The sequence below is a fragment of the Salmo salar genome, chromosome 10, assembly GCF_965601325.2.
Source record: "Salmo salar chromosome 10, fSalSal1, whole genome shotgun sequence".
In the NCBI taxonomy this organism is placed as follows: Eukaryota; Metazoa; Chordata; class Actinopteri; order Salmoniformes; family Salmonidae; genus Salmo; species Salmo salar.
This window is the reverse complement of record NC_138300.1, coordinates 11,297,676-11,323,607: the sequence shown is the minus strand read 5'-3', so window position 1 is coordinate 11,323,607 and position 25,932 is coordinate 11,297,676. Positions and strand designations below refer to the sequence as shown.

General features: G+C 41.4%; 1 protein-coding gene across 1 annotated transcript; it reads right to left on the bottom strand.

The window, feature by feature from the left end:
• Positions 1 to 88: 88 nt before the first annotated feature.
• LOC106613499 (guanine nucleotide-binding protein subunit beta-4) lies at positions 89 to 25,704 on the bottom strand. The gene is made up of 11 exons (XM_045687285.2): positions 25,686 to 25,704; positions 20,731 to 20,814; positions 14,999 to 15,132; positions 14,719 to 14,757; positions 12,644 to 12,750; positions 11,180 to 11,243; positions 10,530 to 10,692; positions 9,970 to 10,036; positions 8,137 to 8,338; positions 5,111 to 5,327; positions 89 to 4,824 (listed from the first exon to the last, which is right to left on the bottom strand). Exons 3-11 carry the CDS (start codon positions 15,053 to 15,055, stop codon positions 4,718 to 4,720), a joined length of 1,023 nt encoding a protein of 340 aa, XP_045543241.1. The 5' UTR covers positions 15,056 to 15,132; positions 20,731 to 20,814; positions 25,686 to 25,704; the 3' UTR covers positions 89 to 4,717.
• Between the last annotated feature and the right edge of the window lie 228 nt (positions 25,705 to 25,932).

Below are 25,932 nucleotides of genomic sequence, written 5' to 3'. Positions count from 1 at the left end.
ATTCAAGCAACTATGTTGGAAAAGTAATTTGTTAACCTCAAATTCTACGTTTTTTTTATTTTACATAATAGGCTTCAACACAGAAACCCTTGGTTAAAGCTTGTTTTATTGGTTACAATATCAACTCATGGCAACATATCAGTATCACCAAGCCACTGTACAAATACACAAAAATAATTGGTGTGAAAAAGACTATAAAAAATTATTCCATAACAAGTGATTATAATTTCACACAATAGCACTGTAAGAGAAATCATGGCACCATGTCCCTGGTTTTCACTGGCTTAAAACACAAAAAATAAATAAGACTGTCAGAATAGATCAGAGCCAAAAGGCAGTGCATTAATTTGTGTTTGTGGTGATCGCTAAATGTAACGCTAATTATCAAAAGGACAGCTGGGGTACAACTTCAATGTTTGATTCTCTTGTGTTTGTTTCTCTTGATATGCGCTACTCCGTTTTCAGATTTTTCGCCAAACTCAGCAATGTTAAAAGAAACCCTCTAAAACACTGCTTTGATGCATGGATAATATTCCACCTCAGTCCACGAGTAAACAGTTCACATGTAAACGCAACGTATGCTGATTTGCTTACTTACTTTTCCTTAGACCTGTAAATCCAGGCTCAGGCTTTTCAATTACTTTGACTATGTATGTCAAGGAGACTTGAAAACCAACACACGCTGTGTTCATTGCAGACTGGGTCTCAGCATCCCATCCGGTAGAGCACATTCTGTCACGACTGCTCTTATGACATAGTTGTTTTCATCATGATGAAACAACTAAAGGAGACAAAGGAAATACAATGACATGGTCAAATCCAGGGAGATTGAGCACCTTTGACTATTGATGCCGAGAAACCATTGGTCCCAGCTATTGGGACTGCACAGGCACATTTTAATGCGGTCACTATTTTAGTAATAATACTGTTGCATCTTATTGAGCACTGTGGTCAATCCTCTGTGGTGTTCTCTGTGTTATAGAATATATCTTTTTTGGGCTAGCAAGGGCTGTGGTGCTGTATTGTCACAGATGATGTCTGAGCTGAGGAATCGACACAACCAACTTCAAAGTTGCTTTCAGGAGTTTGGGTATGGTTTCCCTGGCAGCCATGTTGGTGTAAAATGACCAAACTTCATCCTGCCTTTTTATCTGCCATCTGTATTTCCTGTCTCTCATTGGATCCTCATCATTCACAATGGGTAGATTCATTTCATATGGGGAAATGAACGCAAAACAGAAAGTGATTCAATAACATTGAAGGAATATCCATACGTTCTGGACACTTCTCTTTTATTGGGCACCTTATGAAGTCAACAGAGGACCTTGTTATAGGCCAAGTGTAAAAAATGACACTGATTATTTCGATTTTGATTCAGGGAAAAAAGCTGGCACTTTCTGTAAGCAAGCGAAGAAACACAATGAGTTGTCAATTATGACATGTTTTCAGTTCACAGCTCAGGGTCAGTGGGTAACATTGGCACAAATGCGAAAAGTAACACTTATAACCGGCATGTATGTTACCCACACAGATCAGTGAAAATTTCAACACTGATATGGAATACATTTTACATCCAAGTCAGCTCAAGGATGTGTTTTTGTGTTTTGGGGGCTTAATAAACCGCCAGCCATTTCTTTTACATTTATTCTCAAATTAATTAATGCAAAGCCAGGTAAAACAGCTAAAAACGTACAACCAAATAAACGGCTACTATAAATCACTAAATGATCAAAGGGTTTTCTTTGTAATCAATAAATACAACAAATTGTACGATAGAAAGCAGAATTGTATAAAATAATGTACAGCACTTTCGAGAAGCTATTGGAAGATGCATGCTGTTTGCAGGTCTTCGGTTGTGGTCATCTGTAAGCTTGGCTTTTAGTGTTTACTATAGTACTGACGAGTCTCTGCTTCACAATTGCTTGATTTCAGCAAATCATTTGACTTTGTTATAGCAGGTTATGGCCTGCCTCATTCTTTACCCAGTGCCAATATTTGAAAAGGAGACAATTATCTTTTAAAGTAACTGTCCAGTGTTTCCAGATTTCTATGAAATATAACCTATAATCACTTATTTTATTGTATGTTAAAAAGCCGCTTTTCTGTGTTGGAATGATGCGGGCATACCCCCAACAACAGAACTGTGTGGGCATTGACCGGTCATTAAAAAGATTAGACCGCTGATTGGCCAGCTCATCCCCTATGAGGAAATGTTTTATTTTTTTAAAGTGTTTTGTCTCCAAGTTAAGCTTTGGCCACAAATACGAGTATAGGATGAGTCAACAACATGATTTGGGTATGAATTGACAGAATATGAACTTTTTTTTTAAATACGATTTTCACTGGACAATTACTTTCACATTCTCTTGGGCCCACTTGAAAGAGTGGAGCCTCATTAGGCGACTGGGTGATTGAGGTCAAGTGAACTGCCTACAGGTAGAGATGAAAAAGCCGAAGTCTTGAACAAGCAAGGCCCAACATTTGAGTTCCTGACCAGTTCCGGTCAATGTTGGCAATGGGATTGGCTTCGTAGCATGTACAGTAAGGCAGAATGGAGATTTAACTGATCTCAAGCCACAGACCATTCTAATCCATTCCACATGGATCCAATCCATGTACTGTTATCTAGTTATTTTAGGATGTTAGGGTGTATAACTCAAAAATAGGCACCCTTATTGAAGTGTTGCCACCCAACCAAAGTTATCTTGCGAGGAAAACGGAAAATGACTAATGCACAAACTAACAAAGTATTGTGAGAGAGACCCCCTCTCCTCTATTGGTGAGTATGTTGAATGTGCTCTTTGCTTACAATTGGACTACAGTTTGTTGTGTATGTGTGCATTATCTAGCTCTCTAGCAAGTGTACTTTCTTCTACCGAGTGAACTTTCTTCGCTAGCAATACTTAAAACTGTTCATAACATTTGTTTTGGTGAGAAGAAACGTTACGTGTTAAATACAATTTTTTTTTTTATTTTTTTTTTTAAAGCATTTCTTTTTTTACAGGCTCGTGGTGGCACTAGTGTGATTTTGAGTGGCTGACGAGATTTCTGAACCAAGAGCTTTACATTCCACACTCAACTAAACCACCCTATTGATGGTCATCGAGAATTTTTAAAAAATCCCTAGAATTGAAGAGGACATAGCAAGAAGCTATTACAGGCATCTTCCCTCATGTCCACTCATAGGGAAGGAATTACGAGAGTCACTCACTGCTCAAATAGTGAGCAGTCTTTCCTTTTCACATCTTTTCACAATGCTCCTACTGACCAGCCTCTGGTAGAGATTGTATAGACTGCCAGCATTTCTGGTTCTCAGTACTTATTTAGTCTTACGGTACAGGCTTGAGCTAGCTCCCAGTAGCTCCAGGATCACATTCCTAGTTAAACCCCCCCACCCCACCCCCCTGTCAGTTTGGGGCCCTACGTTTCAGACCTTTTGGCCCTAGGTTTCAGACCGGCCCCCGTCTCCATCCGCAGTGGAGAGACGTAAAGGCTTTGGGATATATGCAGTAAAGTCTCTATTAGTGAATGATCGCAACATATTTATTGCATATCACACTGTTGTTGATTTGCAAGGCGTGGGAGTGATGTTCTACTATTCGCCATACAACAGCGGTTATGAACGCAGCCCGAGACCCCTGCGAGTGTCTCTCTAGGCCGTCGTTTCACACTGTTTGAGTTTGTTAGAGGGGCTTAGCGAGACTGCGCCTCCAAACAACTACGGGAGCTGTGTATCAAATCCTAGTTAAACCAGTTTCTAGAAAAGGGATTGGGCTAAAACGCCGCCAAGACTAAAACCTAACCTTTGTAGTCTAGAAGCTGTCTCTACAAACGACCACAACGGCTCTGTTTAGAAAAGAAAGCCATGTTTGTTTAGAGGAATGCCAGCAGATCACAAATCCTATCGTTACCGCAATCATCAACATATGAATATACAGTATTATAGTTATAGAACGTGTGTATACCTTTGCCAGTAGACCATCACACGCACATACACACACTCACACACACATGCATACTGACATGTACATTATGTTGTACATGGGGCAAGTGACAAAATCGGAATTGTGTTATCGTGTAGTACTGTGAATATTATATACATTAAACAAGTAAAACATAAGGCAAAAAACCCCAAAACAAAACAAAAAAACTCAAGGGTGGGAAATAAACTACAAAAATATATACATACACATTATATGTGCATATATGATGCATATATACACACATAATGCTATACATATATACTGTATTTATATATACATTTACATATTACACAGACTGTCCTCTAATTTGGCGGTAACCACGGTAACATGCGCTCTATTCCCCCCCTGTCTGAAAAGAAGAGGGGATGCCAGGGTTTGTTTTTTGTATTTTTTTGTAAATGTTTTAAAATCTCGTCTCATCATTTATTTTTTTATTGGACACTAACTGTACGTACTTGAAAACCTCTGTGTAATAGGTGGGTAAAAAAACGTCACTTGGAAAGGTAGAAAGAGTTGTTACTTTCTCACAGCGGCGCTGGCTGTGGCTTGGGCGGTTGGAGGGTGGTTGGGTGAGGGGAGGATTTGGACGGGGGGGGGGGGGGGGGGGGACTTTGCCTGTGTTGTGGAGTTGGTGGTGGGTTGGTGGGGGGGAGAAGACACAGTGTTCACCCTCAAGTCCAGCCCAGTGGTGTTGGTGGGTGGGTTGGTGGAGGGGGGGGGGGGATGTGGAGGGTTTAGTTCCAGATTCGGAGGAAACTGTCCCATGAGCCCGTAGCTACGGCCATGCCGTCGTCTGTCACGCCTAAACAGCTCACCCTGTTGTCGTGACCGGCCAGGACACCTAGAAAGAGAGAGGGGGGAGAGGGAAAGAGAAACAATATAAGGGTGATTAGGAGGCATTGTGAGTCATTGTACAGACAGTGTTTCACCAACTACTGTATGTACTGACTGTAAGTTGCTGTCCATAAGTGTGACTGCCAAATGAGTGCCTAGCACAAAAATCCGCATTATGTCCCTTCCTCTAATCTCAAGGGAGGTAACAAGAAAAGGTTGCATTTAAAAAAAGGGATTGGAATTAGAAAGGATTTGAATCAGTGCACTGGCTCCCTCAGCTCCCCCCACTGTACCTGCGCGCTCGGCCTTGAGGGTGTCCCACACGTTGCAGTTGAAGTCGTCGTAGCCGGCCAGCAGCAGGCGGCCACTCTTGGAGAAGGCCACTGAGGTGATTCCGCAGATGATGTTGTCGTGCGAGTACATCATCAGCTCTTGGTCAGCGCGCAGGTCGAACAGTCGGCAGGTGGCGTCGTCCGAGCCCGTGGTAAAGGCGTTGCCGTTGGGGAAGAACTGCACCATGCACCACAGAGACAGAGAGAATATATTGAATTAAGTTATTTTTGTTATAGTGTATTGTGTCATACTCACTGTTTAATCTAATGTCTATGACAATATGTTTTGTAATAATTTGTGTTACTGTATCATGGACAAAGTCATATTCTATGGTGTTCCTTTTTAAAGGCGTCAGCATGCTTCAGTTCAGCTAGCGCAACGCGAACTCGGCTAGCCGAAACGAACAAGCGTGCTGGCATACTCCCTTAAAAGACCTTTGCTTGAAAAACGACAAAAAAGTGGCAATAGTACTGTTTGTCCATATTGAGACACCGTAGCCAGTATACACTTCCTCAAAATAGCAATTTTACATCTAACTAAGATGTTTGGTGCAGTATTTTACAATGAAATAATCTACATTAAAACGAGTCGTCTCTCGTTGAATGACAACAAAGACTTTATTGAAGAATCCCTACTGTTGACCAATCACCGTCGAAGACGTCGGCTCCAAACATCGGCTTGCATCCAGAAAGAAATGCTGTGTGCCCGAAAAGTCGAAAGAAAAACGTCACAAAATGTCATCATAATATATGCACGAACTCTACCGAACTGTTTCGGCTGGGAAGCATGCGGACGCCTTAACACGACAGGGTCGAGCGAGTACAGATACCCCAAACAGTAAATATACACTGAGTATACAAAACATTAAGAACACATGCTCTTTCCATGACATAAGACTGACCAGGTGAAAGCTATAATCCCTTATTGATGTCACTTGTTAAATCCACTTCAATCAGTGTAGATGAAGGGGAGGAGACGGGTTAAAGAAGGATTTTTAAACCAATTGAGAAATGGATTGTACAGTGCCTTTGGAAAGTATTCAGACCCCTTGACTTTTTCCACATTTTGTTACGTTACAGATGTATTTTAAAATAGATTTTTTTTTTAATTGGGAAATACTCAGCAATCTACACACAATACCCCATAATGACAAAGCAAAAACAGGTTTAGAAAAAAACTGAAATACCTTAATTACATAAGTATTCAGCCCCTTTGCTATCAGACTTGAAATTGAGCTCAGGTGCATCCTGTTTCCATTGATCGTCCTTGAGATGTTTCTACAACTTGGAGTCTACCTGTGGTAAATTAAATTGACTGGATATGGAAAGGCACACACCTGTCTATATAAGGTCCCACAGTTGACAGTATATGTCCGAACAAAAACCAAGCCACGAGGTCGAAGGAATTGTCCTTAGAGCTCTGAGACAGGATTGTGTCAAGGCACAGATCTGGGGAAGGGTACCAAAACATTTTTGCACCATTGAAGGTCCCCAAGAACATTGTGGCCTCCATCATTCTTAAATGGAAGACGTTTGGAACCACCAAGACTCTTCCTAGAGCTGGCCGCCCGGCCAAACTGAGCAATCGGGGGAGAAGGGCCTTGGTCAGGGAGGTGACCAAGAACCCGATGGTCACTCTGACAGAGCTCTAGAGTTCCTCTGTGGAGATGGAAGAAACTTCCAGAAGGACAACCATCTCTGCAGAACTCCACCAATCAGGCCTTTATGGACAGACGAAAGCCACTCCTCAGTAAAAGGTACATGACAGCCCGCTTGGAGTTTGCCAAAAGGCACCTTAAGGACTCTCAGACCATGAGAAACAAGATTCTCTGCTCTGATGAAACCAAGATTAAACTCTTTGGCCTGAATACCAATCATCACGTCTGGAGGAACCCTGGCACCATCCCTACGGTGAAGCATGGTGGTGCCAGCATCATGTTGTGGGGATGTTTTTCAGCGGCATTGACATGGAGACTAGTCAGGATCGAGGCAAAGATGAATGGAGCAAAGTACAGCGAGATCCTTAATGAAAACCTGCTCCAGAGTGCTCAAGACCTCAGACTGGGGCGAAGGTTCACCTTCCAACAGGACAACGACCGTAAGCACACAGCCAAGACGACACAGGAGTTGCTTCGGGACAAGTCTCTGAATGTCCTTCAGTAGCCCAGCCAGAGCCCGGACTTGAACCCGATCAAACATCTCTAGAGTGACCTGGAAATAGCTGTGTAGCAATGCTCCCCATCCAACCTGACAGGGTTTGAGAGGGTCTGCAGAAAAGAATGGGAGAAACTCCCCAAATTCAGGTGTGCCAAACCCAAGAAGACTCAACGCTGTAATGGCTGCCAAAGGTGCTTCAACAAAGTACTAACTAAAGGGTCTGAATACTTATGTAAATGTCATATTTCATTTTATTTATTTTTTTTTACTATTTTTGCTTTGTCATTATGGGGTATTGTGTTTAGATTGATGAGGGGAAAAAACAATTTAATCAATTTTAAAATACTGCTGTAACGTAAAAACAAATTGTGGAAAAAGTCAAAGGGTCTGAACACTTTCCGAAGGCACTGTAGGGGTATGGTAGTAGGTGCCAGGTGCACCGGTTTGTGTCAAGCTGCAACAGTGCTAGATTTTTCACCCTGAACAGTTTCCCGTGTGTATCAAGAATGGTCCACTACCCAAAGAACATCCAGCCAACTTGACACAACTGTGGGAAGCATTGGAGTCAACATGGGCCAGCATCCCTGTTGAATGCTTTTGACACCTTGTAGAGTCCATACCACCAACGAATTGAGGCTCAGTTTCTCTTTTCAGGATTAACATTACATAGTCAGACAAATCTGTGTCAAATTCTTGCAGTATTAGCAAAGAAAGTGAATATCTAGTTTGGTAACCGGTCTGGTAACAGATGTTTGTCTGCTTTACAGTACCTACAATGTAAGGTTCTTCATAACAAAACGAAACGTATATTTCCTGTGCCTCCTACTCACGCAGACGGCGTTAATGTCGGACACGTGGCCAGTGAAGGACTGTCTGCACATGCCGTCCCGGACATCCCACAGCTTGGAAGACGCGTCACAGGCCCCCGACACAAAAGTCTTGAAGTCAGGGCTGAGGGACAGGCTCATCACATCCCCCGTGTGGCCCGTGAAGCTGGTGGCCATCTGGCCAGTCTCGATGTCCCATAAAGCGCTGAGAGCGAGAGTGGGGGGGGACGAGAATGAGTGGAGGTATGAGTGTACAGTGGAAATGTTAAGACTTGAAATTAATCGATGATGAATGGGGTTCTCCTCTCTGTGTGTGTGTGTGTCAGTGTAGTCTGTAGGGTTGAGCGATGTCAACCTTTGTCCTATCGTGATTATGTACCCATAAAACATTGTGATATACGATGCTATCGCCCCATATTGGCCAACCCAATTTGATTTTGTTTTTTATTGAAAATAAGTTGGGCTATAGCGTGAAATCGAATGCAACTGGACGGATCACAACGAAATCCTGGGCAGAGGTTAAGTGCAGGCAAATCTTTTCCTAATATTCCTTTCTGGTGGAGGAGCTTCAGCATGGAGCAGGTTTGTTTGTGTGTGTCTGTGTGGCGCAGTGTGATGGAGCCGTGATTGTCTGAGGAATGGGTGGTCTTAACGTGGTGACATCATTGGCTGGATAGAAAAAGTCTACAGTCTTCAAAACTGGATAATAATTGCTTTATTTTGACTCATAAAATAATAGATCGAACAAACAATATGATTTATTTTTCTATCAGAAATCTATCAGAAATGCTTAGGCTATTGACTTTCATTCTTGAAAGCCACAACGTTAGGAAAACACCTTCGTAGGCTTGAATATTTGGGAAATACGCTGCTGTTCATAACTTGAATTGGCCTTAAAACTTTTATGATTGGCCAGTAAGAGGAATGGGGATAAGTTATTGGCCATTTGGTTTTTAATCTCGTTTGGAGGGATTTTCCCGGCCCGTATGGATCATTTCTTTCTTAATAAACTTAAACTTGATTAAAATTGTCATTCAATTTTTCTATAGGCTATTGATATTGTTTGTTCTCTCATTATAAGTCCCCTGGCTACCTTATGTTTTTAGGCTCAAATTACTTTATGAGATGGAATGCCGTTACATTCATTGTTTGATGGGAGAAAGCCATGCATAAAATGATGAAGCATAGCCTTCTGTCATATTCATAGCCTATCGAATGGAGAGAGAAGGGAATATAGGCTACGTTCTTTTAAAACAGCTAAACACAAGATAGTTAATAAGGAGTGTCTTATTTTAAAAAAAAATGAATAGGTTCAGGCTATAGACTAAAAGCCGATGCATCCAACAGAGAGAGAGAGAGAATATTGGACCTTTTGTACTGTTTTGGTGGAATTCTCTGCTCTATCTACCCTACATTCCTCTCTTGAGTTCTGTATCACATATTTATTGAAATAGGCTATAGCAAATAGGAATAGGCAAATTACTCAGAATGTCACTTGTGTGCTGCCCTGCTGTGCGCTGGAGACTCCGTTCTTTACTGCGGGGCGCCAGTCAAGTTCAAATAGGCTAAACCATTGTCGGTCACATCACGATGTCGTCACCATTGACGATGGATGTCAATCGTCGTCGATAGACGACGCTATCGTATTATCATAACCCTAATAGTCTGTGTCAGTAGAATTCACGGGAGCTGGCTTAGATAGCGCTTTTGTAGCACCAGATCCAGAACAACCTTATAAGAGCGGTCGATGTGAAGCTATTGGACAAAGGATATCATCTAGACACAAGTTGTGTTCCCCGAATAAGTGTTCTTCCCACACTGGATCAACAAACTCACCAGGTGGTGTCGCCGGAACTAGTCACAATCTGGTTGTCATCCAGGAAACGACAGCAAGACAAATAGCCTGAAAAATAAAGGTTGAAAATAACCCCGCAGGCTTAATCCACACTATTCACATCAATACCATAACAAGCCATCACTGTGGTCCTCAGTGCATCCATTGCCCTTGTTCACCCCACATATTTGACAGTAATGGACAGGTGTAAACAATATGGAGAAGAACTAGTCTCACCCGTATTCATAAAGTATCTCAGAGTAGGAGTGCTGATCTAATATTGGTTTTTCCTTTTAGATCATAATGAATAAGATTATATTAATTATGGGTGTAACTGATCCTAGATCAGCACTCTTACTCCGAGATGCTTTATGAAACGGGCCAAGATCTGCAGGGGATATTGAATAAGGGCAGAGGTGAGGAATGACGGCAGCTTTTTGGAATGAAAGAAGGTTATATGGGTTTAAACCAATCAAAAAAAGTTGATGAGGTGAAATTGTGCTATTTCCTTTCTAAAATTGAAGTATTCCGCCTCTTAAAAAGAGCCTTCTCCAGTGTGTACCTGTGTGTCCGGGCAGCTCGCGGGTGACACGCACGTTACCCTCACGGGTCTTCAGGCTGTAGATGGAGCAGATGTTGTCCAGGCCTCCGCACGCCACATAGTTCCCAGACGGCGCGTATGCACAGGTCATCACCCAGGAGGAGCGCAGTGGGATGGCATGCATCTACGGAATACACACACACGATCAACGTCTGCTACCGCCAGGGTTGCAATCAAAATTCATAAGCGTTAAGACTTGAAAGGAAGGACCAAATCCTGACTTGAGATCTGAACGCATAACCTGTATTTTGGCTTCCAAATTCCAAGTCCAAGTTACACGTGCAGATCTTATGTTAGGAACCTTCCTGAAGTGAATTGACATTCAATTCGGGAATAGAAATATCCTGGTAGAAAATAGGAGGAAATTATTTTCAGGCGAATTCACTTCCTAATATAACCTAAATGGTAATTGAATTGACCCCAACCGTGCTTAGCGCAATCACCCAGGGGAGTGGAATGTGATGCAGTATACAGAGGAGAATCAAGGACAACGAGGGTGGCACTGTTTGCTACAGTGTGAGGGGAGATATCGAGGATACTTTACTGGTGATTGTTTGTCTTTGATGTTATTTGAGAGAGGTTACACAGGTGCAGTTTAATGTAGGTCTCACCTTGTTTGTTGTGTAGCTGTCCCAAATGATCAATTTGCCATCCTGGGAGGCACTTACAAGTAACCTAGACGCCATTTAAAAAAAGAGTATGGTTTCAATATATTGAAGAGTTTGACCTGTCAGCACAGCACACTGGCATATATTCACAGGAACAAAAAAGCCATGGAACTAGTTAAGAGCATACCTAATGCATGCATAACTAATGTAGCCAGAAAAGCTGCTGCTTCCAAAGCAGTTTAAATGTGGTGTGAACTCCAGAGCCCCTCCCTCCCTCTCTCTGGTGGGACACCCCACATGCCAGGATCGCAGTGTGAACCGTCCAGGATAGCGACCACTTTGGATGAGCCATTTCATGTAATATTCATTGCCTCAGTCATCTGAAAGGCTCTACAGTCGAGAGGGGGGCAGGGAGAGACAGAGGGAGATAGAACGAGAGAAGGATAGAGGAGGGGATGGAGCGCAAGAGTAAAGTGGAGAGAAGGGGGGGAGGAAACAATGGAGAGAAAGAGGGAGGAAGAATGGAGAGGGGAGGTGATAGAGAATGAAGGAAAGAAAGAGAGAGGGAGAAAGATAAACAGAGAGCCTGCCCCACCCCCCATCCCCCTGCCACCAACTGCTTGTGTTTCCGTCTCTCCAGTGATAGGAAGTGGGTTGGCACCCATCTGTAGCGAGCCAAGCACACAATAAAGGGAGAGCTGTGCCGCTGAAATGTCAACTGCTGTATATAAAATAAACACAGGCTGTTTGTCCTCCAGGTGGTTCACCCAGAGTGCAGACGCACACTCAGAAGTATTTGGGAGCAGTAAGAATGAGCTGGTAAGCATACATACTTGTAGTCCCGTGGCTCACATATAAATCGAGCCTCAATTGGAAATCAGTCGGTCCAACTGTACTAGTGTGACTGGCAACAGTACACTGACTGGTAAAAATGTGCCACTGCTCTGTGGCTGTAGTATTGAACTAGTAGCACATAGCTAGCTATGGGTTAAATCTACTTCTAACAGTCTATGGACTTTTTTGTAATTTAAATGTTAATGGCTTTGGTTTGGGACAAAGTTTCTGTCCAAAACCCACAGGACACAAGCAGCCAGTGCTTAAGAATATGGAGGTTTAGTAGTAGTAGTAGTAATAGTAGTAGTAGTAGTTGTGTAGTATTGCAGCAGTAGTGGTAGTAGTAGTAGTAGTATATTAGTAGGATAGTAGCAGTAGTAGTACTAGTAGTAGTGGTACTAACTAGTAGTAGTACTAATAATAATACATTTCATTTGTATAGTACTTTTCATTAGAGTTACCTCATAGGACTTATGCAACAATAAAAAGACAATAAAAAATCATTTAGAATCAAGGGGGTAAAATAACAACAGCAGAAGTAGAAGTATATTAGCAGTAGAAGCATAGTAGCAGTAGAAGTATTACAGTAGTAGTATTGCTGTAGTAGTAGTAGTAACAGTAGTATGGTCAGACCTGGAGTCGGTGCCCCAGTGCATTGCATAGATCTTGGCGAGGTGGCCCCTGAGAGTGCGCCGCGTTCTCATCTGTATCCGGCCCACTGAGTCCAGACCAGCTGTGATCTGCCAATACGCAGGCCCAAAGGAAACAACATCAGCATAACCCAGCACGGTCATTCATAAACTTCACGCTAGTCCAAATATGTACATGTTAGTTTCATAGACTAATTGCTAGGCTATTTGCTTTATACGTACAGCGCATTCAGAAACTATTCAGACCCCTCAACTTTGTCCACATTTTGTTACGTTACAGCCTTATTCTAAAATAGATTACATCGTTTTTTTCCCTCATCAATCTACACACAATGCCCCATAATGACAAAGCGGAAACAATTTTTTTAAAATTGTTTCCATTTATCATCCTTGAGATGTTTCTCCAATTTGATTGGAGACCACCTGTGGTAAAATCAATCGATTGGACATGATTTGGAAAGGCACACACCTATCTATATAAGGTCCCACAGTTGACAGTGTATGTCAGAGCAAAAACCAAGCCACGAGGTCGAAGGAATTGTCCTTAGAGCTCTGAGACAGGATTGTGTTGAGGCACAGATCTGGGGAAGGGTACCAAAACATTTCTGCAGCATTGAAGGTCCCCAAGAACACAGTGGCCTCTATCATTCTTAAATGGAAGAAGTTTGGAACCACCAAGACTCTTCCTAGAGCTGGCCGCCTGGCCAAATTGAACAATCGGGGGAGAAGGGCTTTGGTCAGGGAGGTGACCAAGAGACCGATGGTCACACTGACAGAGCTCCAGAGTTCCTCTGTGGAGATGGGAGAACCTTCCAGAAAGGACAACCATCTCTGCAGCACTCCACCAATCAGGCCTTTATGGTAGAGTGGCCAGACGGAAGACACTCCTCAGTAAAAGGCACATGACAGGCCTGCTTGGAGTTTGGCAAAGGCACCTAAATGACTCCAAGACCATGAGAGACAAGATTCTCTGGACTGATGAAACCAAGATTGAACTCTTTGGCCCGAATGCCATGCGTCACATCTGGAGGAAACCTGGCACCATCCCTACAGTGAAGCATGGTGGTGGCAGCATCATGCTGTGGGGATGTTTTAAAGCGGCAGGGACTGGAAGACTAGTCAGGATCAAGGGAAAGATCGACGGAGCAAAGTACAGAGATATCCTTGATGAAAACCAGCTCCAGAGAGCTCAAGACCTCAGACTGTGGAGACGGTTCACCTTCCAACAGAAAAACGACCCTAAGCACACAGCCAAGACAACGCAGGAGTGGCTTCGGGACAAGTCTCTGAATGTCCTTGACTGGCCCAGCCAGAGCCCAGAATTGAACCCGATCTAACATCTCTGGAGACCTGAAAATAGCTGTGCAGCGACACTCCCCATCCAACCTGACAGAGCTTGAGAGGATCTGCAGAGAAGAATAGGAGAAACTCCCCAAATAAAGGTGTGCCAAGCTTGTAGCGTCATACCCAAGAAGAATCGATGCTGTAATCACTGCCAAAGTTGCTTCAACAAAGTACTGAGTAAAAGGTCTGAATACTTATGGAAATGTGATATTTCTGTTTTTTATTTTTAATAAATGTGGAAAATGTTCTAAAAACCTGTTTTTGCTTTGTTATTATGGGGTATTGTGTGTACATTGATGAGGGAAAAAAAGGCTGTAACGTAACAATAAGGCTGTAAAGTAACAAAATGTGGAGTAAGTCAAGGGGTCTGAATACTCTCCGAATGCAGTGTATGTTTGTTTCAGAGCTATTTATGTCTTAGCGTAGTGGTCCCTATCCAATCAATCACCCTGATACATGGTACATGGTAAGACTACAAAGACCTTGGGATTTCAGGTGGTCAAAAGAGGATCAAATTCAAGTGTAACAAGAAAACCTGCTCACTGGTTGTGATTGGAAAGAGCCTAAGGGGGGGGGGGTCCTGTTTATGTAGACAATGGTAAATGTTTGGCTGTATTTTATATCAAGCACACATGACAGCTTGATCCAAGCTATAACCTGGCATTTATATGTATTGTAAGTAAGTGTGTAATCTTTATTTGTTGAATCCCTTACCTGCGAAAGAGTGGAGTCACTACAGGCTTTCCTAGCATCCTGTAACACAACAGCAAAATGGCAATGTTCAGAGTTCGCGAGAGACTGAAAGAGTATATTGCAGAAAGTGGTCCAGTGTTAATATTATAATATGATTTAAATGGCTGATTGATAATGCCAGGCAATGCTATCAAATGATCATCTGAAACTTTACTGTTCAGATTTCTTGAGTCAAGGATTCAATCCAGACACACACACACACACACACAAACACTCACTCAAACACACACACGCCCCATACCCGGATTTGATTGCGTAGTTGCTCCGCTTCCTGCCGTAACTGTTCCAGCTCGCTCATTGTCCCTCTGTGATGTGTTCAGGCCACGCTCCACTTGGAAAACTGGGTTTGTAAAAATCACACAGACCAGCTGACACCTGAAAAACGCAGACAGATAGATAGATAGACAGTCAGTCAGACGGACAGACACACTTTCAGAGGAGCACTTCCCTGGGCTGTAACAAACACGGACATCCTGCGGATAGGGCTGCTTTGGCCTGAATCGTGGGGCGTCGGCCTGTACCCAGACACAGGCACCAATCACCTCCAGTCTGGTTCAAAAGGCCATTTAAAAGCACAAGGCTCTGAGTCTCTGACCTTTTCCACTCAATCAGGCGGGCTGTTTTGCATTGTACTGTTTTAGCTCCCTGTCCTGCAATTGATTCTGTTTGAATATAATTTGACGTGCAAATGAGGGGTGTAACTGTACTGTAGCTCTATCGAGTGGATTGGGTTTATACACACACCCACGCTCGCACGCACACATACTGTACATACACACACTGGGCTGTGTGTGTGTCGCCACATCCTTTACCCAGGGGATTCTGAATGTGGGTCACGGAGCACTTACACACTCTTCAGAAATTTTTGGAGCGCCGGGCCCCCCTCATTTTCCAGGACATTTTGCAGCCTGCTGTCCAGAATGCAGCCCTGGATTAATGTTTTAGTTCCATTTCTATAATTAGCAGCTAGGGCAGCAGGCCTGTAAGATGTATTTTTTGTTCCACATTGGAAAACAAATAACGTTCATGATGTAGTAAAAAAAAAGAGTTTGCTACACATTTAATAGCTCTCGTCAAAGCAGTCATAGCAGGTGGTATTTCTGTTTATTGAATGCCCATGGGTGTATGATGCTTTATGAAATAAGGTTAACAAATAAGTGTTAAATAAGCATTAATAAGCAAGCGTTAATGGCCTTTTCGCTAATAACCATGTTAAACCACGTTCTGCACTATGCAGAAATCGCTCCGCTATTTCCTGGTAGTTAAAATTCGAATAGTTCGCCTAATTTCAGTTTATGTGACACAACAAGCAAGTATAGTGTAGAGAATCATTGTATCATCTAAACCGCTGTGAAATATATTTTTCATAACCAAAAATATTGTATTTTCAGCTGTTAGAAGCTGGTGTACAAAACCGAAATTAACAGACGGAAAAACTAAACTGAAGAACTAAACTTAAAAACTTAAACTTAAGAACGGGAAGCACAGAAATTGCGCACCACTTCTTAGACTTCGTAGAATGACAGATCTAACACACATTTCTATGTGAATTTGGTCAGGTTGCCCAGTTTTAAATAATCTTAATTTACATAACAGCATACTCCTTCCATATAGCCTACATAATGCACATGCACTTGAATGCTATTTTACAACTTCATTCAAAATCGACACTATTTAGGGCTTAGGTCGAGACTGTTTGCCATTTTTTCCGACTGCAGAATTACAAAAATGATGTCTGCATCCTTTCGGCGCACTAACAAAAGTAAGACAGTGGAGAAAGAAACACACTTTTGCCTGGGAATTACGTTTCCTTCATGACACCTGCTGACGCAAGCCACCTGCAGAGCCCCTGACGTCAGTTTACCAGTGAAGTGCTGCTGCTGGTGCCTTACTGCAATCTGCTCTTTGAATAAATAATCCACTAGTTTATTTCCCCCCAACATCGGACACCCCCTAACTTCGGACACTCTCTAGCGGCTGGAGGATTAAATCACTTTGAGCTCAACAGTTAAATGGCCTGGAAAATAACGGTATGTTTTACGACTAAAGACACCCTTCTAGCTAGCTGACCACCAATTTCATTGCAGTGTATGTAAGTTAAGTTAGGTTTTGAGAGTTTTCAAAAAAGTTATATATATGCACATTTTGTGGGACACATTGTATATTGTAAAATTCAACTGCGCGACAGACTACACATCATTTAATAACTGTTTACCTAAATTATTCATACTCATTTATGTTAGTATTAAACTGTTATCTACTTTCTCAAAACATAAGATTAATCTGTAAAATAAATAATGAGACATTATTTGGTTAAAACACTGAAGAAGTCTACAGGAGGGCTCACCAGGCTATGCACTGAACAGTTGACAGGCAAGTCTTTTTTTTTTTACTGGAAGGCTAGGCAACTAACTTTAGTCAACTATCAAGTAATCACTTCGGATACGAGGTTGGTGTCTCTTTTTTGAACAAAATTAAACAGATATATCTTGTAATTGAACAAAATAGTAAGGTCGCCAATAACTGCCGATAATACAGTAAGTATTTTTGTTGCTAAACCGCTTATCAAAAAGCTAATAGTAGTAGTATTTCCACTTAAATGTCAAACATGCTAATTGGTAACCCGTTAGCTAACATTTTTATGACACCAGTAATCACAAAACATGGCTTGATCACAAGATAACACTGTTAGGGGCGGCAGGTAGCCTACTGGTTAGAGCATTGGGCTAGTAACCGGAAGGTTGCAAGATTGAATCACTGAGCTGACAAGGTAAACATCTGTCGTTCTGCCCCTGAACAAGGCAATTAACCCACTGTTCCTAGGCCATCATTGAAAATTAAAATAAAATAAAAAAATAAGGTAATATATTTCTTAAACACTGTTGAATATAACAATAATACGGGGGTCCTACGCTATACACTAGTGTACATGTCTTGGCCAACATTAAAGCTAATTTAATTTCAACTATTAGGCAGAAGACTATGCACAAAAGCTTAATTAAACCTATTTGCGCATATGACGTGCAAAATAATGCAAATGGAAAACAACAATCCCCAATAGGTAGGTACTACATTTCTACAACGAAAAGACTTTAAAAGTTGGCCCTAATGGTTCAATCTGAATTGTTCTCGCATTTTGTAAACTATTCTAAAACTTAAGTTGGTGGTCAAATGACACTTATGCCCCATTCCAGAATCGAATTGCCCATATTTAGTGGTGTGTGGGATACAGACTGGCCGAGTAGCTTTCCTCCAGTGGTGGTGGTTGATTTGGAGGCCCAGAGAATGGCACAGAGACAGGGATGACAAAGGGGAGCTCTGCGCTGGCTCCCTATTGTTTAGTGTGTGGCAGTGCTGCTTGGCACCACCTCAACAGGCAGGCCCTAAGACTGGCCATGGGTGGGAAGCTCTCCACTCTACCCAGTGAAGACAGCCACCGCCCGCCCTGTTCAGCACAAATGTAACCAACGGCGAGACACACACACACACGCTCGCGCGCGCGCATAAATGCATTCACAAATCAACGTGAAACACATAAATACTTGCATATCACTCTCTCTCTCTCAAATACACACACACACACACACACACACACACACACACACACACACACACACACACACACACACACACACACACACAGACACAGACACAGACACAGACACAGACTGACGCCTAGATGACCTCAAAGCACATACTACTACCAGGCTGCATCTTCCCTGACATCCGCTCCATTTAAACAACGTCGCCCGAGCAGTAATAGATTTTTTAGTTACAATTTTGAACTGTAATACTATTGGGAATATTGTGTCTGATCACAAGGCTATTAACTTCACCTCTCCTGGGAAGGTCACCGTGTTAGACTTGTCTGTAACCTAATCCTAGGGATTACCATGGTTTCATATTTGTGTAATGTATCAAGCTTTATATTGAATAAGTGGATTGATTTTCCAAGTAACATTGTCTCTGGTGAATAGGTATTGCTGGCTGAATAGGATTCATTAACGTGTAATGCATGGGTTTGGTCTGATATATGTTAAAACCCCTGTAATAGGCTAAAGCCATGTTTGTAGAAATTGTTGTTGTTAATGTTTGGAGTGGTAGATTTTGGTCATATCATGCAATGAAAGTGTGATATGAGTATGAAATGTCTTGGGAGAATTAAACAACATTGTGTGCGTACACGTGTGTGTGTGTTGTGTTTGAGCGGGTGTAGGTGCACATGTTCTTGGGATGAAATCGTATGTACATGTATATGTTCTTCTAACTCCAATAAGGTGACACATCTCTGCAGAGAGGTGGAGGTGGCCTAAACATTGGGTGAAAGCAAAAGGAGGCAGGGCAGCCCCACCAGGTGACGACTTGTTCAGTTCACAGAACATTCAAACATCTGGAGAATGACGGAAATATCAGGTGACTTGACTTCCCAAATTATTTGCTGGACAAGCTGAGTATTTACATTGGTCAAGAGCAGCCATATGGAAATACATTAAATACATTCAGTATATGACAGACGCATATGGATATCAATCATGATCTTCATATGTTCTCTAATAAATCATTTGCCACTTAGGCCTACCACAAATCCACTGTAATTGTAACCACGAAAATATTTGCCCAGTATGTTTTTTCTACAGCCTACCTGTGCACAAAGAGCTACAGTATTACTGGTCAAAGTTTGCATACTATGATAACAGCAGTTGTAATGCTGTTTACCCTTTACAACACTTCACTACAGATGTAGGATCTTAATTTGAGACAGTTTGCTACAGCAGAAAAATTATAAGGAAATGTGAATTATTATGTGAATTATAATTAAAGGACATTTTTGGAAGGGTTGATCAATTTTCGTAATGGAAAATCAAGTCTGAAATGTCAAAGTTGAAATTACAAACTTCAGAAGCTTTTTAAAACCTCAAATACACGACAAGTTTTAAATGTCCTGCATTGCAGGCAAGTTCTACTGCAACAGGGTGATCATATTAAGGTCCCACATCTGTACCTCACTAATCTTGTTGGAGGACTCATTAAACCCGTCTTGTCAGGATATTGCTTAAAACTCTATAATACTGCAGAAGTATAACAATAACTGATAGGCTTACAGGTAAAACAAACACTGGGCTAGTTATAGGCCTAGACTATAACTATTTTTTTGTTAAATGGCTGTCATTTTAATGCGGATTGTGGATAATATTAGACAGATAACGTTAGCAGATACATGAAAGTTCCAACTTTGTTACAATACTGTTATAATGTTGTTACAATATTGTTACATTGTAACAACACCACAACACACACACACACACAGAACTGGAAGGTTATCTGTTCTCAGTGTTCTGACAGAATCTTGAACACGTGTTGCTTTGACAAGATTAAATATTGAGATATATTAGATTTTATATAATCTCCAAACAATATCAATGATTGTGGCATGCATTTTCAAGACTATGAAATTAAGCAATATGCGCGCCGTTACATTGGCAGCCTTGCTACAAATTGCCGCTCGAATGAAGGCAGAATGTCATCTATAATTGATGAATGTAAATGTATATATATAATAAATGTATATATATAATACTCCCGGTATCTTGCTCTACATATCTGAATAAGGCTTAGTTATATTCGTGAATATAGATTTTTATCCTATAGCCTACAGTAGGCTAGTTAATTTCCGTCTGACGGTGATTTGACAGTAAAAGGCCGCGTTTCGATAACACCGAATTTTCACCAATAAAAGCTTATTCGAGAAAAACAGCAAGCCTTGAAATAGATATAATTAACTATTAAGATGACCACTACTCAACACATCGCTTTTTAATGTATCAGTTGCTCCCCTAATGTTTTGAAACCTCAATACAAAACAAAGGCCGACATCAAGCCGTATTGTAGGCTATAGCCTGGGGTTTACCCAAAGCAGGAAATAAAGGCAAGAAAATGCCAAGAGACACAGCTCTCCAGAGCACACGTTATTACCTGAAACTGGATTTTGGGGGAATTTCCACGTCGTTCCAATCTGTGTCACAGTAGTCCGTTTTCAAATGGCATACATGGTCCCAGCTGTGAAAGAAATGTCAAGATAGCGGTATTAGTTTTAAGACAATTTAACCGATTTAAAGGGCCAGCCACTCGCGCAACTCTGGCAGGATTAGACTGAACGTTCACCAAGCAATCTAATCACCACACCCATGAAGAAACTGGGAACATGGCAACAGCCTACGCCGAGGGGTGCACTCACAGAGATGTCGTACATTTTCATCTTACTCATTCCTAAAACATGTTTAAACGTATTCCTAAGACAATATCTTGATTTCTATCAGTGATTTTTTCTCTGCTTAGAGAAGTGTCCTGTTTTCTTGTACAATAAGGACCAAATCAATCGTGTCGCAATAGCTTTGTTTCACCCACAGGAAAATGGTATTGACTGTTAGCTCCCTCAACAAAAAGAAAGAACGGAGTACAGGAAACAAATTGTTACAAGTGTAGGTGAACAGCTATCGCAGAGGTCTGAACGATACGATATTGTTTTAAAATATTATTCTTAGTTTAAGGAGTTTGTAACGCCGACTACATGTATTATTCCTTCCTTCATCATGTTGTATGGTTACAGTTGTGGCTTCTGAGCCATACAGTGGATTGAGCATTGGGAAGTAGGCTAAAGTGTGCAGGAAGGGGATGAAAGAGTACTTTACTATCAAGCAATTACAATGTAATTCAGTGTTTTCTAAATGTTCATAAGTGATTATCAATGCAAGTTGTTTTGAAGACTTTGTCAGTTCTGTGTGATTAGGCCTTCACCATTTTTCTCTTGATATGCAAAACATAACCAAAACATGAATTGCCATATATAATACTATGTTCTTACAATACAAAACATTTAGTTCTTACTCTAATAGGCTAAAGGTTTTGGCTTATGTAGGCAAGTACCAATTAATTATCTAGATATCTTGTAGTACTGAAATAAAAGGATTATTGGGATAACCATTATACACACTTAGGTCATACTTAAACAGACTACCTATAGGCCTGCGCATTCATCCAATCCTGGAGATCTCTCATATTGTGCACACACTAAAAGTGCCAGTTAAATGTAGCTATATCTTTCTGGTGTTCTGAACCTGTATCATATGATTCATCATGTATGTGTTTATTCATTTCTGATCATTTTTGATAGCACCAGGGAAAGGTGTGTCTGGTCTGGTTCCAGTGTAAAGGGGGTAAATAGTAGAATAGGATTTCTCTCCATTAGGACATGCTGAATTTTTTATGGGGCCAATGAAAGAGAGCAGTGGGATAGGCTTTTCCTCATCTCTGCGAGAGCTATAATCAATGAAGGGGAGATGAAAGTTGCACAGCCCTTGGTTTCCTTTTGGAATAGCATGGGGTCAGATTAAGTCTAATTGAATTCACACAGCAGTAGATTACCTCAATCGATCCCTTTTCCTAAATGCATTATGGGGATTAGGATTAAAATAATAGCTAGTAGAGAGTCACATGTTGTTGATTCGAGGATGTAGGACCTATGTTGCAGGGTTTGATATGCTGTGGAGGCTATTAACATAAATCAAAAAGACTGATGAAAATCACAGGATGTCATAACTTTAAATTCAACCGAACGATTTTGCCAATTCATGTCTGAAATTATGTAACATTTAACTATTCTGAGGTGTGAACATCACCACAACAAGATAGAACATAATCTATTCCTGTCAAATTTTGGCAGTACTCTCGCAGTTTTATATCAACGTCATATATTCCAATATTAGCTGATATCTCTCTAGTTTCTCTGAAAAAGAGAGGTGTTAGTTACGTCCCCTGTAACACAATACAGGGCAAATTACATTTAGTCATGTTTTGTTTTGTAACCCTTTCACCTAGGTGTGGCTAAATGTAATATTCTGGCCTGGGCAGCCCTAATATTGCCATATATAAATGTTGTAGAGACCAAACCTGGCTCACCTTGACAACTATACAATAATGTTAGTAGCTGTGTAGCCAATAATCAAATTCAGATGAATCTATTAAAAATCATAACAGATTTCTATTTCCAATAAAAGCAAGGCCACAACAATCAAGTCAGTAAACTATCAAGTAAATTAACTGAAATGCATCCCAGTGGCATTTTTTCTCTCATGCTTGGTGATTAGATGTGAAGGGTAAAATAGCAATGGCATTTATTATCTTAAATCACGTTGTTTTTTTGTAATCAACCCTCCGACCATCTCATAGGTGTCATCCATCCCTTATTGAAAGAGTTCATTAACCAACTGAAAATCAGAGTCAGGGTGTTCAGCAAGCTGCACATCATTCTTCAATCTGGTCCCTCGGTCAATCGCTTGGCAACCAAAAGGAGAGGGAGGGAGCGAATTGCACTTTAAAAATAGAACATCAATAGCTTGATGTCTGGAGAAGAAAAAAAAGATGCTGCAGAAGCTATAAATAGCCGCAGAGCTCTGAACCAGGTACCCTGTGTGTACAATATCTCTATTGTCTTCCAGCCATGACAGATAACCATTTTCACACATCCTAACCTACCATTGCAATGGGAACGGTCTAAAACTGAGACACAGTAACACTTTGTAAAACACTTAGGAGAAAATTGAGAGATTGGGGAATTTTGCTTGCTTAAATACTGTATCTGATGAAGATGATGCATTGATATCCTTAATTAACAAAGTTCCCCTTGATTGCTGGAATTATTTACATTATGGTAAAAATTGGACTGTAATAAAACAAGTGTAGGTAAAATAATTAGGCAATGCCTACTTTAATACCATACACTATAATAACAAACATAGGGTGTTACAAATGAATAGCCTGCAACAAGCAATCATACCAGATCACATAATCTCACTTTGAACTTCATTGCTACCATTTTAGGGTACATAATACCCTTGGAGGACTGCTCCGAAACAGCCATTATCACAATATGTAGGTGCCCAAGTTGAGAGGAGATGAGAAGCACTAATGGGATATCATGCCAGAATAGCTTTTGATATGCTATTTTTATATGCGTTCCCATTTTTTTTTCACGCCTGATGTACTCCAATGACCTACATGTAATACTGCCAGTGTATCAAAGGCAATTAAAATGTGTACAAACAGTAAACCCTTAAAAGGCTATATCAGGCCACCAGACATATCTCCAGGGGAGGTTGGCCGTTGCCTGGGCAACCCTCACAAATGGCAACTGACGTCAAGAAGGTAGGAGAAATACCAGGGAGAGCCAGAGTTGTATGCATAATGGATCATTGAAAAAGGCCCTCTTGAAGAGTGCTAAAGTGACTTAAAATATGCGCACCTCTCGGGCTCAGCGCCTCCCTCTCTGCCACTCTACATCTGTGGAGGAGAATAGACATTGACACATCTAGAGTTGCACATGCTTTCACTGCCTGGCATGTCCGGACCCATTTGAAACGAGCCATTCGGAACCACTGTTCATCAACCATCTCGCCATCTGATGAACAGTGTCGCTGACTGTGAAATAAATCCTTTAACATTTATATAATTTGGCATCCATTGTTTTGCGATGGCTGGTCTCGCCTTGTGTGCGGGCGTTGCTGATATATACACTGGTGCTCTTTTGCATATGATAGAAAATATGGGCCCTGCTCTGTATTTCTATATGTGTATGCATAAAAGGATTGTATACTCACTGAAACGAAGTCTGAAAAGACAATAAGATGAATAGTAAACCTTGCTCCCTATCCTAAACGTGATAAACCCTATGACCTATTCCAATGGGACCCACTGATGCTGTCGTTTTCCAAAACAATCAATCCGAATCTCTTGGTGAACATAAAGCATAACTACAGGCAATACCTCTGTTCCATTGGAAGGTTATTGTCTTATCTCAGAGCTATTGTTGGCCCATAAGAGGCTGTCACAGTGGCAGCTTGCTGAAGTGTCCTCATCATTTCTGTGATAATGCCTCTCGTGCGGTGTCTGAGTCACACACTAGAGAAGCGTGACACTGATCGTAATAGTGCACCTCAGTACTATGCAGATGGAGTTGGCCAAGTATACACCAGATGTACACTGCCAGGGGATAAACACAGGCACATACACTGGAAAGTTGCTATGGTGCCTTACTTTAAATGGTTCTAACGTTGTGGAAGAACCTATCAGCAGTGTTTCCATATTCAAAGACAACAACCAAACTGAGGCGATGTAGCCTCTTAAACTCCATGATTATTTGTTTTTGTTTTTAGGGAGGAAGCTCAAGAGGAAATGGACTGTGAGAAGAAGTGAGAAAAGGACAGTGTGGCAGTCCAGGGGAATCCCAATAAGACTTGCTCAAATCAGAGATGGAATTAACAATACAAGGCTTGAGCTGACCTGCAGTATGTTTCCTATGAAGTGACTCAAGACAAAGTCATGTCTCTGTTGAATCTCTGAAATGTTCAACTCTCACTGAAATGTTAAACTCTCCATCTCTTTCTGAGAAATGAGGAAAAGGTCATTCCAGATCTGAATTGACAGTAACTGTTCTGATTCTATTAACTGTCAAGATGTTTAAAAAATGAATTCCACTTGGCCCCTCTCTATTCATCAAAAAATGATACACAAAAAAAGACTGCACCTCCCTTCACAGTCGAAACCCTGTGATACCCGATTACTAATTCATTAGTAGGCATAAGCCCGCAATTAATTTGATTTGACATTTTGGTGCACCCCAGGCTCAAGACATAAGATAAGACCTAGGCATTACCTCAGACTTGTGTGGCAATGATGCACACACAAATGCACACACACACACACATACTCACACACACACACACAAACACACACACACACACCACACCTTGCTTGGAGCCACACTCACAGCTGATGTCAGTCTGACTTGCCTACTACATAAACTTCTCATGCCATACACACATAAGACACGTGTACAAAAACAGAATTGACACTAAAATGCATTCAGCTTTTACCTTTTTTTCAGTGCAGATAAGTGGGAGAGGAAGTAGGCGTTTTCCACATACGTCCTTAAGTACATGGACTGTAAGCAGACAGACGATGTGTGGTTTCAGTTCTTCCTCTATGCTCGGTGACTGTGGATGTTGCAAGGAAGAGCAGTAATGTAGAGAGAGCTGATGCATGAGGCTGAGGGCTGGATGTGTGTGTGTGTGTGTGTGTGTGTGTGTGTGTGTGTGTGTGTGTGTGTGTGTGTGTGTGTGT

Excerpts from the sequence above, each read along its gene's own strand:
- LOC106613499 (XM_045687285.2), bottom strand. The coding sequence starts at position 15,055 with ATGAGCGAGCTGGAACAGTTACGGCAGGAAGCGGAGCAACTACGCAAT. Across the intron at positions 10,693-11,179 it reads ACAGCTACACAACAAACAAG|ATGCATGCCATCCCACTGCG; the intron begins GTGAGACCTACA and ends TGTATTCCGTAG. Across the intron at positions 4,825-5,110 it reads CCTCAAGGCCGAGCGCGCAG|GTGTCCTGGCCGGTCACGAC; the intron begins GTACAGTGGGGG and ends CTCTCTTTCTAG.